General features: G+C 36.7%; 1 protein-coding gene across 1 annotated transcript in view; it reads right to left on the bottom strand.

The window, feature by feature from the left end:
* The window catches only part of TDRD15 (tudor domain containing 15), a 117,271-nt gene extending 102,745 nt beyond the window's left edge, over positions 1-14,526 (bottom strand). The window contains exon 1 of the mRNA XM_088841775.1: positions 8,274-14,526. Coding sequence (XP_088697901.1) covers positions 8,274-14,526 — 6,253 coding nt within the window. The remainder of the gene's footprint in view (positions 1-8,273) is intronic.
* Positions 14,527-17,747: the final 3,221 nt, after the last annotated feature.

Here is a 17,747-nt window from a genome sequence, read left to right as displayed (position 1 = left end):
AAATTAAAGAAAGTGAGAAAAACACTAGACCATTCAATTATGACCTAATCAAATCCCTTATGATTATACAGTGGAAGTGAGAAATAGATTTAAGGGACTAGATCTGATAGACAGAGTGCCTGATGAACTATGGACAGAGGTTTGTGACACTGTACAGGAGAAAGGGATCAAGACCACCCCAAGAAAAAGAAATGCATAAAAGCAAAATGGCTGTCTGAGGAGGCCTTACAAATAGCTGTGAAAAGAAGAGAAGGGAAAAGCAAAGGAGAAAAGAAAAGATATACCCATTTGAATGCAGAGTTCCAAAGAATAGCAAGGAGAAATAAGAAAGCTTTCCTCAGCAATCAGTGCAAAGACATAGAGGAAAACAACAGAATGGGAAAGACCAGAGATCCCTTCAAGAAAATCAGAGATACCTAGGGAACACTTCATGCAAAGAAGGGCTCCATAAAGGACAGAAATGGTATGGACCTAACAGAAGCAGAAGATATTAAGAAGAGGTGGCAAGAATACACAGAAGAACTGTACAAAAAAGATCTTCACGACCCAGATAATCATGATGGTGTGATCACTCACCTAGAGCCAGACATCTTGGAATGTGAAGTCAAGTGGGCCTTAGAAGCATCACTACAAACAAAGCTAGTGGAAGTGATGGAATTTCAGTTGAGCTATTTCAAATCCTGAAAGATGATGCTGTGAAAGTGCTGCACTCAATATGCCAGCAAATTTGGAAAACTCAGCAGTGGCCACAGGACTGGAAAAGGTCAGTCTTCATTCCAATCCCAAAGAAAGGGAATGCCAAAGAATGCTCAAACTACTGCACAATTGCACTCATCTCACACGCTAGTATGGTAATGCTCAAAATTCTCCAAGCCAGACTTCAACAGTACATGAACCATGAACTTCCAGATGTTCAAGCCGGGTTTAGAAAAGGCAGAGGAATCTGAGATCAAAGTGCCAACATCCACTGAATCATCAAAAAAGCAAGAGAGTTCCAGAAAAACATCTGTTTCTGTTTTACTGACTATGCCAAAGCCTTTGACTGTGTCGATCACAATAAACTGTGGAAAATTCTGAAAGAGATGGGAATACCAGACCACCTAACCTGCCTCTTGAGATATCTATATGCAGGTCAGGAAGCAACAGTTAGAACTGGCCATGGAACAACAGACTGGTTCCAATAGGAAAAGGAGTAAGTCAAGGCTGTATACTGTCACCCCATTTATTTAACTTATATGCAGAGGACATCATGAGAAAAGCTGGGCTGGATGAAGCACAAGCTGGAATCAAGATTGCCAGGAGAAATATCATAACCTAATACACAAATGACACCACCCCTTTGGGAGAAAGTGAAGAAGAACTAAAAAGCCTCTTGATGACAGTGAGAGAATGAAAAAGTTGGCTTAAAGCTCAATATTCAGAAAACTAAGATCATGGCATCTGGTCCCATAACTTCATGGGAAATAGATGGGGAAACAGTGGAAACAGTGGCTGACTTTATTTTTCTGGGTTCCAAAATCACTGCAGATGGTGACTGCAGCCATGAAATTAAAAGACGCTTACTCCTTGGAAGGAAAGTTATGACCAACCTAGAAAGCATATTAAAAAGCAGAGACATTACTTTGCCAGCAAAGGTCCATCTAATCAAGGCTATGGTTTTTCCAGTAGTCATGCATGAATGTGAGAGTTGGACTATAAAGAAAGCTGAGCGCCAAAGAATTGATGCTTTTGAACTGTGGTGCTGGAAAAAACTCTTGAGAGTCCCTCGGACTGCAAGGAGATCCAACCAGTCCATCCTAAAGGAAATCAGTCCTGAATATTCATTAGAAGGACTGATGCTGAAGCTGAAACTCCAGTACTTTGGCCACCTGATGTGAAGAGCTGACTCATTTGAAAAGACCCTTATGCTGGGAAAGACTGAGGGCAGGAGGAGAAGGGGACAACAGAGGATGAGATGGTTGGACGGCATCACTGACTCAACGGATATGAGTCTGGGTCAACTCTGGGATTTGATGATGGACAGGGAGGCCTGATGTGCTGCGGTCCATGGGGTTGCAAAGAGTTGGACATGAGTGAGCAACTGAACTGAACTGAGGTACTAGTGAAAACACTTTGTGTTTTGTTTAATCCTCCACCAGACAATGCAGTAATTATGATGATCTCCATTTTACAGATGAAGAAGCTGAGGAACAGACCAGTTAAAAAGCTTACATACATTTTCAATTAAAAAAGAATGGAAAAGGAATTCAAACTCAGGGAATTTGGCCTCAATGCCCATATTTTTCACTACCATGCTAGATTTAATACAGTGATTTATGAATATATGTCACTTATAAGTGTTGTATTTTCAAAATTCCATCTGACATTTTGCATGCCTGACAGCCACTCCCCTTTGGATGTCCAGATACTATCTCAAATTTAAAATGTCAGACAATATTCTCTAAAATGGGGTTGCCATTACAGACTTCTTTCAAAGATGTCTTTCAGGTAAATAAACAAACTGTATAAGACATACTCATTGGCAAATAGCTGAAAGCATTTCCTATAAGATCAGAAGCAAGAAATGAATGTTCACTCTTGACACTTTTATTAAACACAGTTTTAGAAATCCTAGCCATGGCAATCAGAGAAGATAAAGATAAGTAAAAGAAATTCAAATTGGAAAAGAAGAAGCAAAACTGTCACTGCTTGCAGATGACATGATACAATATGTAGAAAATCCTAAAGATGGTACCAGAAAGCTATTAGAGATCATCAATGAATTCAGTAAAGTTGCAGGATACAAAATTAATATACAGAAATCTGTTGTATTTCTATACACTAACAACAAAAGATCAGAAAAAAAATTAAAGAAACAATCCCATTTACCATCACATCAAAAAAAATAAATTACCTAAGAATAAACCTACAAACCTACCTAGGAAAACAAAAGACATGTACTCTGAAAACTACAAGATGCTGATGAAAGAAATCGAAGATTACACAAACAGATGGAAATATACACTATGTTCTTGGACTGGAAGAATCCGTATTTTCAAAATGACTATACTACCAAAGCAAACTACAGATTCAATGCAATCCCTATCAAATAACCAACAGCATTTTTCACAGAATTACAACAAGAAAACCTTAAAATCTGTATGGACACACAAAAGACATCTAATAACCAAAGCAATTTTGAGAGAAATTGAGCTGAATAAACCAGGTGCCCTGACTTAAGACTACACTACAAAGCTACAGTCATCAAAACAACAGGTACTGGCACAAAACCGAAAATATCACTATAACAAATATCACTGCTTTTCTTTGAGTGAAACATAGGCAAAACACTCCCTGACAGAAATCACAGCAATATCTTCAAGCCATCTGCTAGAGAAATGAAAATAAAAACAAAAAATCTAATGGGACCTATTTAAACTCAAAAGCTTCTGCACCACAAAGGAAACCACACACATGAAAAGATCCTCAACATCACTAATTATTAGAGAAATGCAAACCAAAATTACCATGAGATATCACCTCATACTTGTTAAAACGGCCATCATCAAAAAAAAAAAAAAAAACCTACGAACAGTAAATGCTAGAGAGGCTAAGGAGAAAAGAGAACCCTCCTACACTGTCGGTAAGAATGCAAATTGATAACAGTTACAGATGAATGGATAAAGATGTAGTAATATATACAATGGGCTACTACTCAGCCATTAAAAAGAATGAAAAAATGCCATTTATAGCAACATGAATGAACTGAAGTTTATCATAAGTAAGTGAAGTAAGTTCGAGAAAGACAAGTATCATAAGATAAAGCTTACATGCAGGACCCCAGGTGGCGCTAGTGGTAAAGAATCTTCCCGCCAAAGCAGGAGATACCAGAGATGTGGGTTTGATCCCGGGATCTGGAAGATCCCCTGGAGAAGGAAATGGCAACCCACTACAGTATTCTTTTCTAGAAAATTCAACAGGCAGAGGAGTCTGGTGGGTTACAGTCCACGGTGGCGGGGGGTGGGGGGGGGTTGAGTATCACATAGAGTCAGACAAGATTGAGCATTTTTCACTTCAGAATCTTCTGTATAGCATAGGGAACTCTACTCAATATTCTGTAATAACCTAAAGGAAAAGGAATCTGGCTCAGCAGTAAAGAATCTGCCTACAATGCAGGAGCCACAGGAGATGTGGATTCGATCCCTGGATCAGGAGATTCCCCTAGAGAGCAAGGCAACCCACTCCAGTACTCCTGCCTGGAGAATCCCATGGACAGAGGAGCCTGGTTGGCTACATTCTATAGGGTCACAAAGAGTTGGACAAGACTGAAGCAATTTAGCATGCATGCAAGCACAGTTTACATGAAGATCCTTTTTGAAATAATAGTTATGGAACTTCCAGAGAAAAATAAACAAGCAAGTAACCAACCAACCAACCACAGCAATAAAACAAAGACAAAAGAACTCTGTAAAAACATCCTGGAGAAGGACTAGTAATTTTTATTTTGGAGAAAACAGTTTGTAAATAAAAACAATTGCCTTGAATATTTAAATATTCATATGCTATAGTAGGCTAAATCTATGACTAAGTTAAGACAATTGTCTAAATATAAGAGGCAGCAACTTCTACAAGCTAATGGTGGAAAGCAAAGAGGAACTAAAGAGCCTCTTGATGAAGAGGAGAGTGAAAAAGCTCAACATTCTAAAAACTAAGAGCATGGCATCCGGTTGCATCACTTCATGGCAAACAGATGGGGAAAAAGTAGAAAAAGTTAAGATTTCATTTTCTTGGGCTCCAAAATCACTGCAGACGGTGACTGTAGCCATGAAATTAAAAGATGTCTGCTCCTTGAAAGAAAAGCTATGACAAATCTAGATAGTGTATTAAAAAGCAGAGACATTACTTTGCCAACAAAGGTCCATATTGTCAAAGCTATGGTTTTTCTAGTACTCACATATGGATGTGAGAGTTGGACTATAAAGAAGGCTGAGTGCCAAAGAATTGGTGCTTTTGAACTGTGGTGCTGGAGAAGACTCTTGAGCGTCCCGTGGACTGCAAGAAGATCCAACCAGTCAATCCTAAAGGAAAGCAACCCTGAATATTCATTGGAAGAACTAATGCTGAAGCTGATGCTCCAATATTTTGCCCACCTGATGCAAAGAGCTGACTCATTGGAAAAGACTTTGATGCTGAGAAAGACTGAGGGAAGGAGAAGGGGCTGACAAAGGATGAAATGGTTGGATGGTATCACCAACTCAATGAACATAAGTTTGAGCAAATTCAGGAGATGCTTAAGAACAGGGAAGCCTGGTGTGCTGCAGTTCATGGAATCGCAAAGAGTCGAACACGACTTAGCAACTGAACAACAACAAACTTCTATAACTAAAACAATATCTGAGCAACATGAAATAAATGCATTATATACTTCTAGGCCATGTCTAATACAATGTCCATTACCTTAAATTAAGTTTAGCAGAGGATTACTATGACTTACTATGTATAGCTGCTGCTGCTGCTGCTGCGTCACTTCAGTCATGTCTGACTCTGTGTGACCCCATAGACGGCAGCCCACCAGGCTCTCCCGTCCCTGGGATTCTCCAGGCAAGAACACTGGAGTGGGTTGCCATTTCCTTCTCCAATGCATGAAAGTGAAAAGTGAAAGTGAAGTCTCTCAGTCGTGTCTAACTCTTAGCCACCCCATGGACTGCAGCCTACCAGGCTCCTCCGTCCATGGGATTTTCCAGGCAAGAGTACTGGAGTGGGGTGCCATTGCCTTCTCTGTATTATGTATAGTCAGGACTCCAAATACAGAAACAATTCTAAACATTTTCCCCACATAAAAATACAAAATTACTATTTTCTCCCACAATATAATTCAAGAAGCTATCCATAGTAATTTCTAGAATAGCAATTCTGTACCTTGGCTATAAATCAGAATCATTTGGGGAGCTTTAAAATCCTAATGGCAAGGCCACAGTTTGACCAGTTAAAGCAATCTATAATCTGTAAAACTGACACACAGGCATCACAATTTTTAAAAAATAAAACACCCTTTCTTAACACCAATGCAAAGCCTAGCTTGAAAAGCATGGCTGTTAAGAGTCCCTCTGCTAACATTTTTAAAAGTCAAGAAAGTTTCTCAAGTATTGATTATCTTCAAATAAGAACTACTAAAACTATTTTTCTCTAGACTCAGACAAGGTACAGCCAATAATAGCAGCAACCAGCAGTGGTTACTATTGCCCTTGGATAAGTAATACAGGTGGAAGAACCCAGATGGCACTCTAGGCAATGAAATCAGTTTATGTTGTTTTCTTATTTTGTTTTGTTTTAAAACTATGATGATAGCAAATCTATCACCTTATTCTTTGCCATAAAACCATATATTTTTGTCTCACTGAAGTTATGATCTCTTCTTAAAAGTGACTTCAAACTTTTTAGAAGTATAATTGAATGTTTGATTCTCTAACTCCTTTTATAACTGTTACTTTCAACACTTTAAGTTTTTGACTCACTGTGTGCTAAGGATGCAGGAGGTGGGGATAGACATAGTGACCAAAAGTGGGATCTTAAAGAACTTGATGAGCAAAACAAAGAAGGCAAAAACGTTCACAGGTAAAGGAACAATAAAAGTTACGTTAAGTGTCAAAATGAATGGACTGATGGTCAGGAGTTTTATAGAAAAACTCTTTCTAAAATAAACTATTTTTTAAAGTATAAATAATGGACAAAAGTAGACTCTGTAGTTGGAGAAATCTGAATTTAAAATTTCAGTTCCTTACTTACCAGCTCTATGTCCATGGGCAATTTACTTAATTTCTCTGAGCCTTAGCATAAAATATTCATAATAATTTTGGGGCAGAAAGACATTTCTCATTCCTGATCTTCCTCCACGTGGAAGCATTCATGACTGAGGCACACTTTTAGATTAACAACCCTCTGGTCTCATTCCGCCCTTGCTCATACATGAGAAGTTGAGGCAATTTGTTTCATTTACAGTGAGAAAGATCTATGTTTTATTAGTCTCTTCCTCCTCCCTCTCTCCCTTTATAGATATGGCTACCATAAGCTGTAAATTTTACATGGGTAAGCCCCCATGGAGAAACTCTCCTCTGTGCCTATGTGGGTCAAGCCTACATTACAGATTCAGTATTGGGAAACCCATAAACCCATGTATGTAAGCCACATTCAGCAAATATTGTTTTGTTTTTAATAAATGTAGTATGTTGCTCAATTGTTTTTCTGCTTGTCTCTGTAAGGTGGTTTTGAATTCAGGCAAGGAAGTAGGACACTAGTTATTAGTTTACATTTTAATGGAGTTTAAAAGAGTTGAGGAAAGCTTTAAATAAGCTAATACATATAAAACTCCACCTAGTACCTGAGAACATAATATTAAGCATTCCACCATTACTGCTACTATGATAAAAGAGTGATTCAAAAGTTAGAAAAAAAAAGGGCCCATATTAAAGCATTCATCAATTCACTATAAAACATCTAATATGAATTCAAATGAAATATTCTTTATAAAATATATCAATTAAAAACAAGATACCTCCATTCACTGAAACAATGTAACCTGTGATACTAGCTATAATATGGAATAATATACAAGTTGGAGCATTCATTAAGCACAGAATATTCTTTATAACCTGTAAATCCTCACTAATTCACATATAAAATGAAATATAACATGCATAAGCAAAAAAAGATAATACTCCACACACAGAATATTAAAATTTTAACTCCAGCACATAGGCTATTAAAAATTTAATGTTTATAAACAGATTGATGTCTAAAAGTTTTCAGATGAATATGCTAGAGTCAGTTTATTCTACAAGTTTAATTACATTGTCAATATGCTAAAAATCACACTCAAAAAACCTCAAGATATATTTAATCAGTTAAGAATCAAAGTATAATAGAAAATTGAGTCTTCAAAATGCACCTAGGAAGCTCTCCATAGTAGCAAGATCAATCTGAGATCTGTGGACCTTCAGGAGTTTTGTGAAACCCCTGAAGTTTGCAAAACGTCTTGGACGTGTTCATGCATATGTGGTTCAAATCCTCTACTTTCATTACATTCACAAAGCATTCATAAAAGGTAAAAATAGCAAAGCATCATTTTACAATTCAAGTGATCTCTTCTAGTTATCCATTTATTCAAATTTTTAGTAAAATCTTGCAGGGTATTTTCAACTTGAATCATTTTAGTAAATAACAAACCTTTAAATAATCAAAAACAGAATCTACAAAATCTACAAAAAAGAAGTATTTCTTTAAAAATATCCACTTACCTTTCAAATGTTTTGATACCATTACTTCATTAACATGCAGTGCTTTTCCTGTTGTCCTTAAGTCCACTGTATTATTTTCCTGCAATCCTTCACTTAGCTTTGCAAAAATGTTTTCAATGCAATTGGTGTTATTCTTCAAACCATTAGGTAGTTCCCAAAATGAAGCTGTTGCACATGTATCAAATGTAATGGTGCTTCGGGGATTACGTTTTCCAGTATCAATCTTCTTCCTCCTCAGTACTGAGTTTCCAGACTGTAATTTTCTACTAATATGGCTTTTCCGTAAGAGGTGTTTACAGACGTCTTTCCTCTTTATAGTTTTCTGATTTTTTAGCACTTGCTTCTCGGTGCATGTACAATTTATATTTTCTATTTTGTAATTATTTTGATCTAACAATTGGCAAATAGGCTTACTCTCTGACTTACATTGGACTTCAATAGATCCATTACTAGTAACTGTGTCGAGATGAACTGAATCCTTAGAATAAACTGCAAGACCGGAGGCAACTAACATGTCTGCCAAATTGTTTTTCTCATGAGTGATGTCTACCTTCAGTTTTGTTTCAAAACTGTATTCCCTAAGCTGAAAAACTAAGCCTGGTTTACTCAGGAAATCCTGAAAAAGTCTTTTGGCTTCTTCATTCCAGTGTTTCCCCTCAGCAGGTAAGATACCATGTAAGATGCAAGGATAACTTAGCCTCGGCAAATTCAGAAGTTCTTCAGGAACAACTTTAAGATTTTTAATATGTGAATAATGTATGTAAACAGAAAATCCATAGTCAATCAATGTAAGAAGTAAATTATGATCAGAGACTTTGGAAATTTCTACTCTATTCCACTGATCTTCCGATTCATATTTGAACAAACAACCAGAACCAGGAATTATATGCTCTTGAGGCACTGTTTCTAAGTCCTCTGGTACATCAGAAAGCAACATAAAGAGAGATTTCATTGTGTCAAAGAAATCTTCCAACTGAACACAGAAGTCTGATGGATCAGAAATAGCAGTGGCAATACCAAAATATTGCCTACCATTTTGAAACTGTGTCCAAGTAAATGATCTTATGGTACATGGTGATACAGGAGTCTTAGATTCAACACTACAAACAATTCCTGAAGATCTAAATTTGTTTTCTTCAACATGAACTGTATTTACATTTAAATATTCCAAAAGTAACAGACCACCTATCAAAATGTCTACTTTCCAAGCAGAGTCTAAATATTTCAGGAAAAGGATGTGTATTTCCAAATGAGCAAACAAACCCACTATGGACTCAAATGGCATCGTCCTAAAATTTTCAAACCAAATCCATTTACAAGGCACAGCTTGTCTTGGAATATTTCTGATTTCATTACTAAGCACCTTAGTATTACATAAAGGCACTATTTCATACCTACCATAATCTACTAAAAAAACAAGCACTTTCTCATCAACATACTTATCTACTCTTGATCGATACCACTGAAAAGTGTTTTTAGATTTTGCCAAGCATTCCAAGCCTTTCTCAATATTTTCCACTGATAAAAAAACAGGGTTTTTTACTTCTTTAGTAATTAATACTGTTAAATCTGATAAAATCTTTTTATTTTTAGATAACTTCACATAAAACGTTCCACCTTTTGAAACATGAAGTATTTCAGCCTTTTCAAGTTGTCCAGGTTTTACCTCTTCAAAAGGAATACTAACCAGTTGTTGGTAGGATGGCTGAAAGATCACAGAACCTTCATATCCATTTGATCCTCCTTTCTTCATTTCATTATCAACAGGGCCCACCTTTTGAGAGACAACCTGAGGCATTTGTAATACTGTTCTCTGTAGTTTGGAGCATGCTGTCCATTTCACTAGTTCATTAATGACACATTTTTCATCACAAATTACATTTACTTCCCATTTCTGTTCATGCCTTTTCAAAAACTCACAGGAAACTGTTTTGTTACTTACTCTTGAAGCAAAATAGTCCACAATTTTTCTGTCCCATATTTCATTAGGTTCATTCCACTTGACTCCACTAAGGAAAGAATGAAGTCCTAGCTGAGGAATGGTTAAGAATTCCTTCTTAATTTCATAAATTTTAGATGTGCTTACTACTGCAGTGTTACCATAGTCAATAAATTCCACTTCATAAGAATATCTTGACAAAATTTTCTTAATAACTGCTCTGTAAATAGCATTGTCACCAGAGTTTTCTGCAACTACAAGATCTCCCACCATGGGTTTAACTGATTTTCTCTCTCTCACTATACTGGCTCTTCTTGAATTTAGAGTGGCCGCTAGTCTGATGATAACATTTTCATTCTCAGCAAGCTGAATATGGAAACTCGCTGGATTACTTATATTAGAAACATATCCTCTAACGTTGGCATTCAAGTAAATCTTGGGTTGAGGAAGGTCTTTAATTTGTGGTCTGGCATGACTGTGTACGGTTTTTGAGGCTGCTTTATTTAATTCTCTGATAAAAGACTGTGATACAACCCTTACTGATTTTTGGCCCGCATCATGTTCATCAAGAATATGTGCAAGTCCAGGGACAATTTTTACACCTTTATTTTTAAGTTCATCTTGCAAAGACTTCTTCACCTTGCTTTTTGACACAGGTTCCGCTTTACAGCAAACTGATGGTTTCAAAAGTGTGGCACATATGCTTCTGGGATTCATCAGCTGATCTGTTTTGCTTTCAGAATATGTTATTAAATTAGTTTTACTGACATTATGGTGATAGTTGTTTTCTATTTTGCCTTTCAAGGAAACAGTCTCTTTCTTATCCTCATTTGTTTTATGATCCTTTTTCACACACTTTGCTTGGTCACAATGTTTTTTTCCATAAGCATGAAGCAACATTTTAATTTTCTGATTTATATGTTGATATCCATCATATAAGTCCACACCAAACTGGCCATCTGGCTCCCTGGAGAGTATTTTTGCCCTTAATGGTTTTCCAAAATATTTATCTGCAAACCAGCTATTGATTTCTGCTGGAATATCTACATCGCTAAGATCTGACAAAAAACATTTAATAGCTTGCATAGGTGTAAACAGCAACTCTGGAAACTCATCTGAAACAGTCCTCAACATACTTTCTTCTACTAACTGCTTATTCCCAAAGTCCACAAAATACACCAGGAAGTCAGATAATGAATCTGTCGGCATCGATAAAGCTCTATAAGAGAGACCATCCTCTACATACTTAGATATACATAATCTCATTTTACTAAAATTATACTTGGGGCAATCACTGAGGTAACTAATTTCCCTGATTTTTGTTTCTATCATCTCTAGGTCTTTATTATTTCTACTAAGTTGGCAGTAAAACTTTTGAGGACTATATATGTGAGATATATATATTTCTTCCTCACTTCCAATTTTTATATTGAAGGAAGAATAACAGTAACTGTAAAGACTAACTGAAGATGGAAATGGCTTTGATACTGTACAACAGTGTACAGAGCCACGACGAATAAGAAATTCTTTTGCACTAGTAAATGGAGACTGTAAATCCACTAAATTACTTAAACAGTTTGGATATATAAGAACTATGGCACAGATGACACAAGTCAATACCCCTCTAGATGAAGAAATAAAATTCTCAAAGTCTTTGTATGCTTCTCTCGACCAACTGAATACTTGACAACTAACGGGTTCAACTAAATGGTTAAGACTACATCTGAAGGCCTGGGCTTCTAAAGAAAGAAAATGTGGCTTAATAGCACAAAGATCTCTAATTAAAACTCTTTCCTGGTAACCATAATCAACCAGTACTACATCAAATTCTTTTTTTGATATTTGAGTCAAAATAGCAGCTCTATACCACTTCCCATCTTTAGAGTATTTAGCAACACAAGCCATCTGCCCAACCTGATAAGGATCAGAATGAACACTATAATAATGCTGAAGCTGTTCCATTAGAAATTTTAAGTCTTCTAACCTACACTGCAGCTGGCATAAGAAGTCACCTGGGCCACAAGAATAAGAACACTTAACTTCAAGGACTGTTCCTGGTTTAAACACATATTCTTTATAACGCCACGCTGACTCAGGTCCCACAGACAAAGTGAAAAGGTTTTTTAAATCAGAGAAATTAACAAGTGGGGACTTTAACAAAGACAAGTTACTTTCTTTTAGCTTATTTGAATGGTACCTTTTAGGTTGAGGTCTTTCAAGGGCAGATATGACTTTCTTAATGTTAACTTTGTTTTTAGATTTTAAATTTAACACTGAATAGTCACTTACAAATTTTGGACAACATTCTGGTTCTACTTCCCAATATTCTGCATATCCAGCTTGTAACATAAGAGAGACAACATCACTATTTTCTGAGGCTTCAATATTCTGAATATTTACAGTATACTTGTCATCTTTTTTTGCTATAACCTGAAGCAACACTGCTTTGTTCAGGACAATTTTTTTAAAATAATCAACAGCAGCCTTCACCCATAAATCTTCAATAGGAAATATATGTGCAAGTGAACAGCACATGGCTAAAGCAGGCAACCCACAGAACTCTGGAAGCAAAATTTTTACATCAAAAAATGGTATGGAATCAGTATTTCCATAATCTAAAAAATAAACATTAATTTTATAACCATTAATTTCAGTGATGACAGCTCTATAAAAATGTCTATCCTTGCTATATCTAGCACAACAAAATAATCCAGGTTCTGGATGTCTTAGAACCAGTTCATCATTTTCACACAAATCATAATATTTGTTTATATTTTTCATTATATCTTGAAATTCATTCTGATGTTCATTAGTACGTACCCAGAAATTTGATGGGTTTAATACATACACTACGAAAGCTATGTAGACAGCTTCCATCTTCATTTCTACAGTTTTAACAGGAAAATCTATTTTTAAAGTATCTTTTTTACTTAGAGAGTCTATCGATTGCTCAGTGTTTGCAATAAAACTCTCAACTGCAAAGCTGTTTACCTCAGAAGCACTAGTTGCCCTCAGCCTATTATAAATTTTTGAATCAGACAATGGACAAAGTACTTGTGTGCCTACAGTCTTCAGCAGACACTTAGAACTAATTGTAGACTCTTGAGTTTCTAAGGTTACATAATACAAACGCTCATCCTTATTGAACCGATCAAGGTGTGCATATACTACCTGTCCTAACAAGGCTTGTTTAAATATACTCAGTTGAAATTTTCTTGTGTCTCTGTCTGGACTGTGTAAACATGTTAGAGAACATGGAAATGAAAATAATGGTACTAAGATAAAATCTTGTTTAAGTTTCTTTACATGAACTGAAGGTATAGTCTCACTACTGCCATAATCCATAAACCAAATTCTCACTTGATTTTTGGGCAAAAGCTGCTGAAGAATTCCTCTATGCCACTGTCCATTTCTCCTTCTGGCAACACAAAGTAGTCCAAAATTATCACAGGTGGGACTACTTCCTTGGCTGATAATATCATAATGCAAAGTCATACATGCTGTAAAGTTTTCTAACTCTGGAATCCATTTAATTAATTGGCAATAAAATTTACTTGGGCTCAAGGCAGATGATACTTTTACACTTTCAGTACTGCCCACTGACAAAGATGGTTGTAAATTATCCAGAACATGCTGAATATCAAGTAAAGTATCGTTATTACTTAATGATGATTCAGGTCTTTTATGGTGTAATGAATCTAGCATTTGTTTGGGGAATTCTTTTACCATTTCCACAATAAGACGAAATGAATCTCCATCAATGAGTCTCCCTAACTGTAATTCAAGAACCTGGGATATTATGTTTGGCACTTCAAGAAGAATCATCTGAAGAGGCAAAATAGCTTGTACACAACCTTTCACTTGTAGTCCTACTAATGACTTGAAATAATTCAAAGCCTTGGGAGACCAGTTTTCCCCAACTGGTAGTATGTTGGCCAAAATGCCAAATGTTACCCGTGGTGGTAGCTCAAATAAGTTGCCACAGGCTGAAGCAACCTGCGTACTGTCAACTCTCAGTTCCTCTCCGCGATCTATGAGGAGCACAGTATAGAGTTCATTTTTCTTTTCCACAACTCTTCCTCTCTGCCATTCTCCTGATACTCTTTCTTCTACCAAACAAAAGTCATCAATGTCTAAATTATTGTTTCCTTTTTGAATATGCTGTATTTCCCGCTGCAATATGTGGTAGTCAAACTCACATTCAATAGTATTTCTGCCTTGAAATTTCACCAGAATGTCCTTGGGAAGACATTCTATATGTGATATTGTCAGATCCATATTTAAAAGGGTTGGCAACAAAGATGTAGAATCCATTTTCTAAAAAAAAAATAATAAGAACCTATTAGCTTCTGGACAGACAGCTGTCAAAATGAAATTAGTCTTATATGTATGTAAACATAAACCACATTAGTCTTATATGTATATAAACATATATTAAATATCAAAATAATTCCATTTCTATATTTATCAGACATGTTGGTAAAAATTATATATACTGGACAAGATGATGAAATAAACAAAATGCATCTGACCATTCACTGCCTTTCACACTTTCAAAAACTTCTACTGAAATAACCTAGAGAACATTTAAAAATAGGGAGATGAATATAATCACCGGAAAACAGAAAAAAAAGGCAGTATTTTTCAAGAGACTAACAAATTTCTTCTAGATATTGGACTGATAAGTGTGTAATGGAAGAAAGCCAAATAAAGCCTACTGGAGAACTACACTCCTTCACACAGACTTCTTCCAGTACCCATAATTCCAAGGGGTGAGTGCTAGAAGAAAGGGTGGATGGTTACCCAACAGGGGACACACTGCATCTCCTATGTTTCCTGCATTGGCAGGTGGGTTCTTTACCACTAGCGCCACCTGGGAAGCCTCTGTCACTGGCATCAGTTCAGTTGTTCAGTTGTGTCCGACTCTTTGCAACGCCATGAATCACAGCACGCCAGGCCTCCCTGTCCATCACCAACTCCCGGAGTTCACTCAGACTCATGTCCATCGAGTCGGTGATGCCATCCAGCCATCTCATTCTCTGTCGTCCCCTTCTCCTCCTGCCCCCAATCCCTCCCAGCATCAGAGTCTTTTCCAGTGAGTCAACTCTTTGCAGGTACCCACAAAAAGTGTAGAGGGAGGGGGAGAAGAAAATCTTTAGCACAGAGGCAAAGCTCTCTTATTATAACTAAGGCTCCAGCTAAGTTTCGCTGGATTGTTAGAATTCTAAAAACTGTAAGTCAAATATTCAAGAAGTATAAAATAGCCCCCAAATTCAGGTAAGAACCAACATCTCTCAGAGATAAAATAAGAGAAGAGAAGCCCTTTCTTAGACTTAAGACCCAACTCCACACAGTGAAACAGGCCACTGGAAAGCTAGAGAAAGAGGAATGATTTAGGGTCATCTTATTTCCTCCCAGATAATTAACTTTGTGTGATAATCAGCATGGCTTGATCTACAGAGATTCCAGGCAATGCTCACTTGACCCTGATGTCCTTAAGAATAAAAATCAATGAGCAATACATTAAAGACTCTCATTAGACTAAGCCGCCTTTAATTAAAGTCACAGGCCTCTACTCAATTACCAGACTGTAGTCAGTTTATAAATCTATAATACCTTACATGAAGAGAAGACCAAGTATTATTAAGAAATGATCCTGTGTTTGATTATACCAAGAACATTCTTCTTGGTATTAACCCAAAGGGTCACCTGAATAGATAGGAAAAGGAAAAAAAATAGTTAAGTCTTCCAGGAATCACACACACTTTACATATAAAAAGCAGATGCAGCCAGAAGGACTTCTTGATGAAGCAAATGCAGTATATACAAAATAGACCAAAGAAAAGCCCAAAGGAAGTTATGTGATAAGGTTACCCCAACTACCAGAAGCCTGCTCCTCCACACTGCTGTCCCTCCTTCAAACAAAACAAATGGCCTCATGGAGAATTTCACAGAGAAAGGGGGGAAAATCTGAGCTTGATCTCCACATGCTCTCTCACCTAATGCCAGGAACTTTCGGAAATGGACGGCAAAAGCACTGTATTCCAACCCAGAAGAGTCCTTGCCAAAGAAACAAAAGGAGATATTTTCAAGCTGACAGGACTACCAGTACATCTACTTTGTCTGAAACTTTGTTTCAGTTGTATGTTGTCATATGTGAAACGAATCACTAGTTCAGGGTCAATGCATGTTATAGGATGCTCGGGGCTGGCATGCGGGGATGACCCAGAGGGAGGATAAAGGGAGGAGGGAGGTGGGAGGGGGGTTCAGGAGGGGGAACTTATGTAAACCCAGGGTGAATTCATGTCAATGTATGGCAAAACCAACCAATATAATATTGTAAAATAATTTGCCTCCAATAAAAAATAAATTAATTACCAAAAAAAAAAAAAGAACCTATAGGCCACAGCCAATAGTTTCTGCAGGATGATTAGCAATTCTGAAGGAACAAGATTGGAGGATTTGTTACACAACAAATCTGAAGAAGAGGCATATGGATGAGCCTCTCAGACTTGGCACATGAAGAAAACATGTAGGTCACATGTGATGTGCATTGAAGTGCTCACTATGGAAAAGATTCTTTATCAGGTAGACAGAAGAATTTATTCAATGACTATCAATCAGCCTCCTTCAGCTGCCTCTCCAGTGCTTGCTCAATAGGATCTGAAGAAGGTTCACTGGGTCATGGATAAAGCTCCTACCTTTGTGTATCTGAAGATCATCAAACTATAACAAATCAGAGAAAATTAGGGAAAAAACATCAACAGGAAATTTAAAACTAAACCAATTATTTTATACAAGGGACAATTATTTAAGGATATAACTTAAAGATGTTCTAGATCCAAACTCTATTCAGTATTATATTCCTTAGACTATTATTACACTGACAGAAAGTACTTACACTTTGTACACAAGATTAGGACATCAGAAAACTTGAGTTTTACTTGAGACTCAACAGTATGAAGTTTGGGGAACTGTTTTCTTAGAATCAGATTCCAAATCTGTAAAATGAGAGGGCTGAGTTAAATCTGGGTTTTTCAAAGATATTTTTTTTGCAATAGCAGAAATCCTTCTTAATCTTAGGTGCAAAAAATAAATAGAAAACTTCAAATATTAATTAGATTATAAACGATATGCTAATAATTTCATGTGCTGTGCTGAGTTGCTCAGTCATGTCCAACTCTTTGCCAACCAATGGACTGCAGCTCACCAGGCTCCTGTGTCCACAGGGATTCTCCAGGCAAAAATACTCGAGTGGGTTGCCATGCCCTCCTCCAGTGGATCTTCCCAACCCAGGAATCAAACCCAGGTTTCCTACATTGCAGGCAGATTCTTTACCTTCTGAGCCACCAGGGAAGCCCCAATAATTTCATAAATTTATACAATTATAAAGTCAGTAAATGAGAATAATAAAATCATTCTGATGAACACAGTCTTATAGCAGCTCCATCATATAATTTGCCTTAATATTGTATTTGGTAACAGTACTAGGGGAAAAAATTAAGCTCAGAGATTTGTAACAGTTTCACAATTGT

Source organism: Moschus berezovskii, chromosome 11 (genome assembly GCF_049115385.1).
Source record: "Moschus berezovskii isolate FMDL1 chromosome 11, NW_MosBer_1.0, whole genome shotgun sequence".
NCBI classification, from domain to species: Eukaryota; Metazoa; Chordata; class Mammalia; order Artiodactyla; family Moschidae; genus Moschus; species Moschus berezovskii.
Note: the sequence above shows the minus strand (reverse complement) of the source record. Positions and strands in the feature narration are given on the sequence as shown.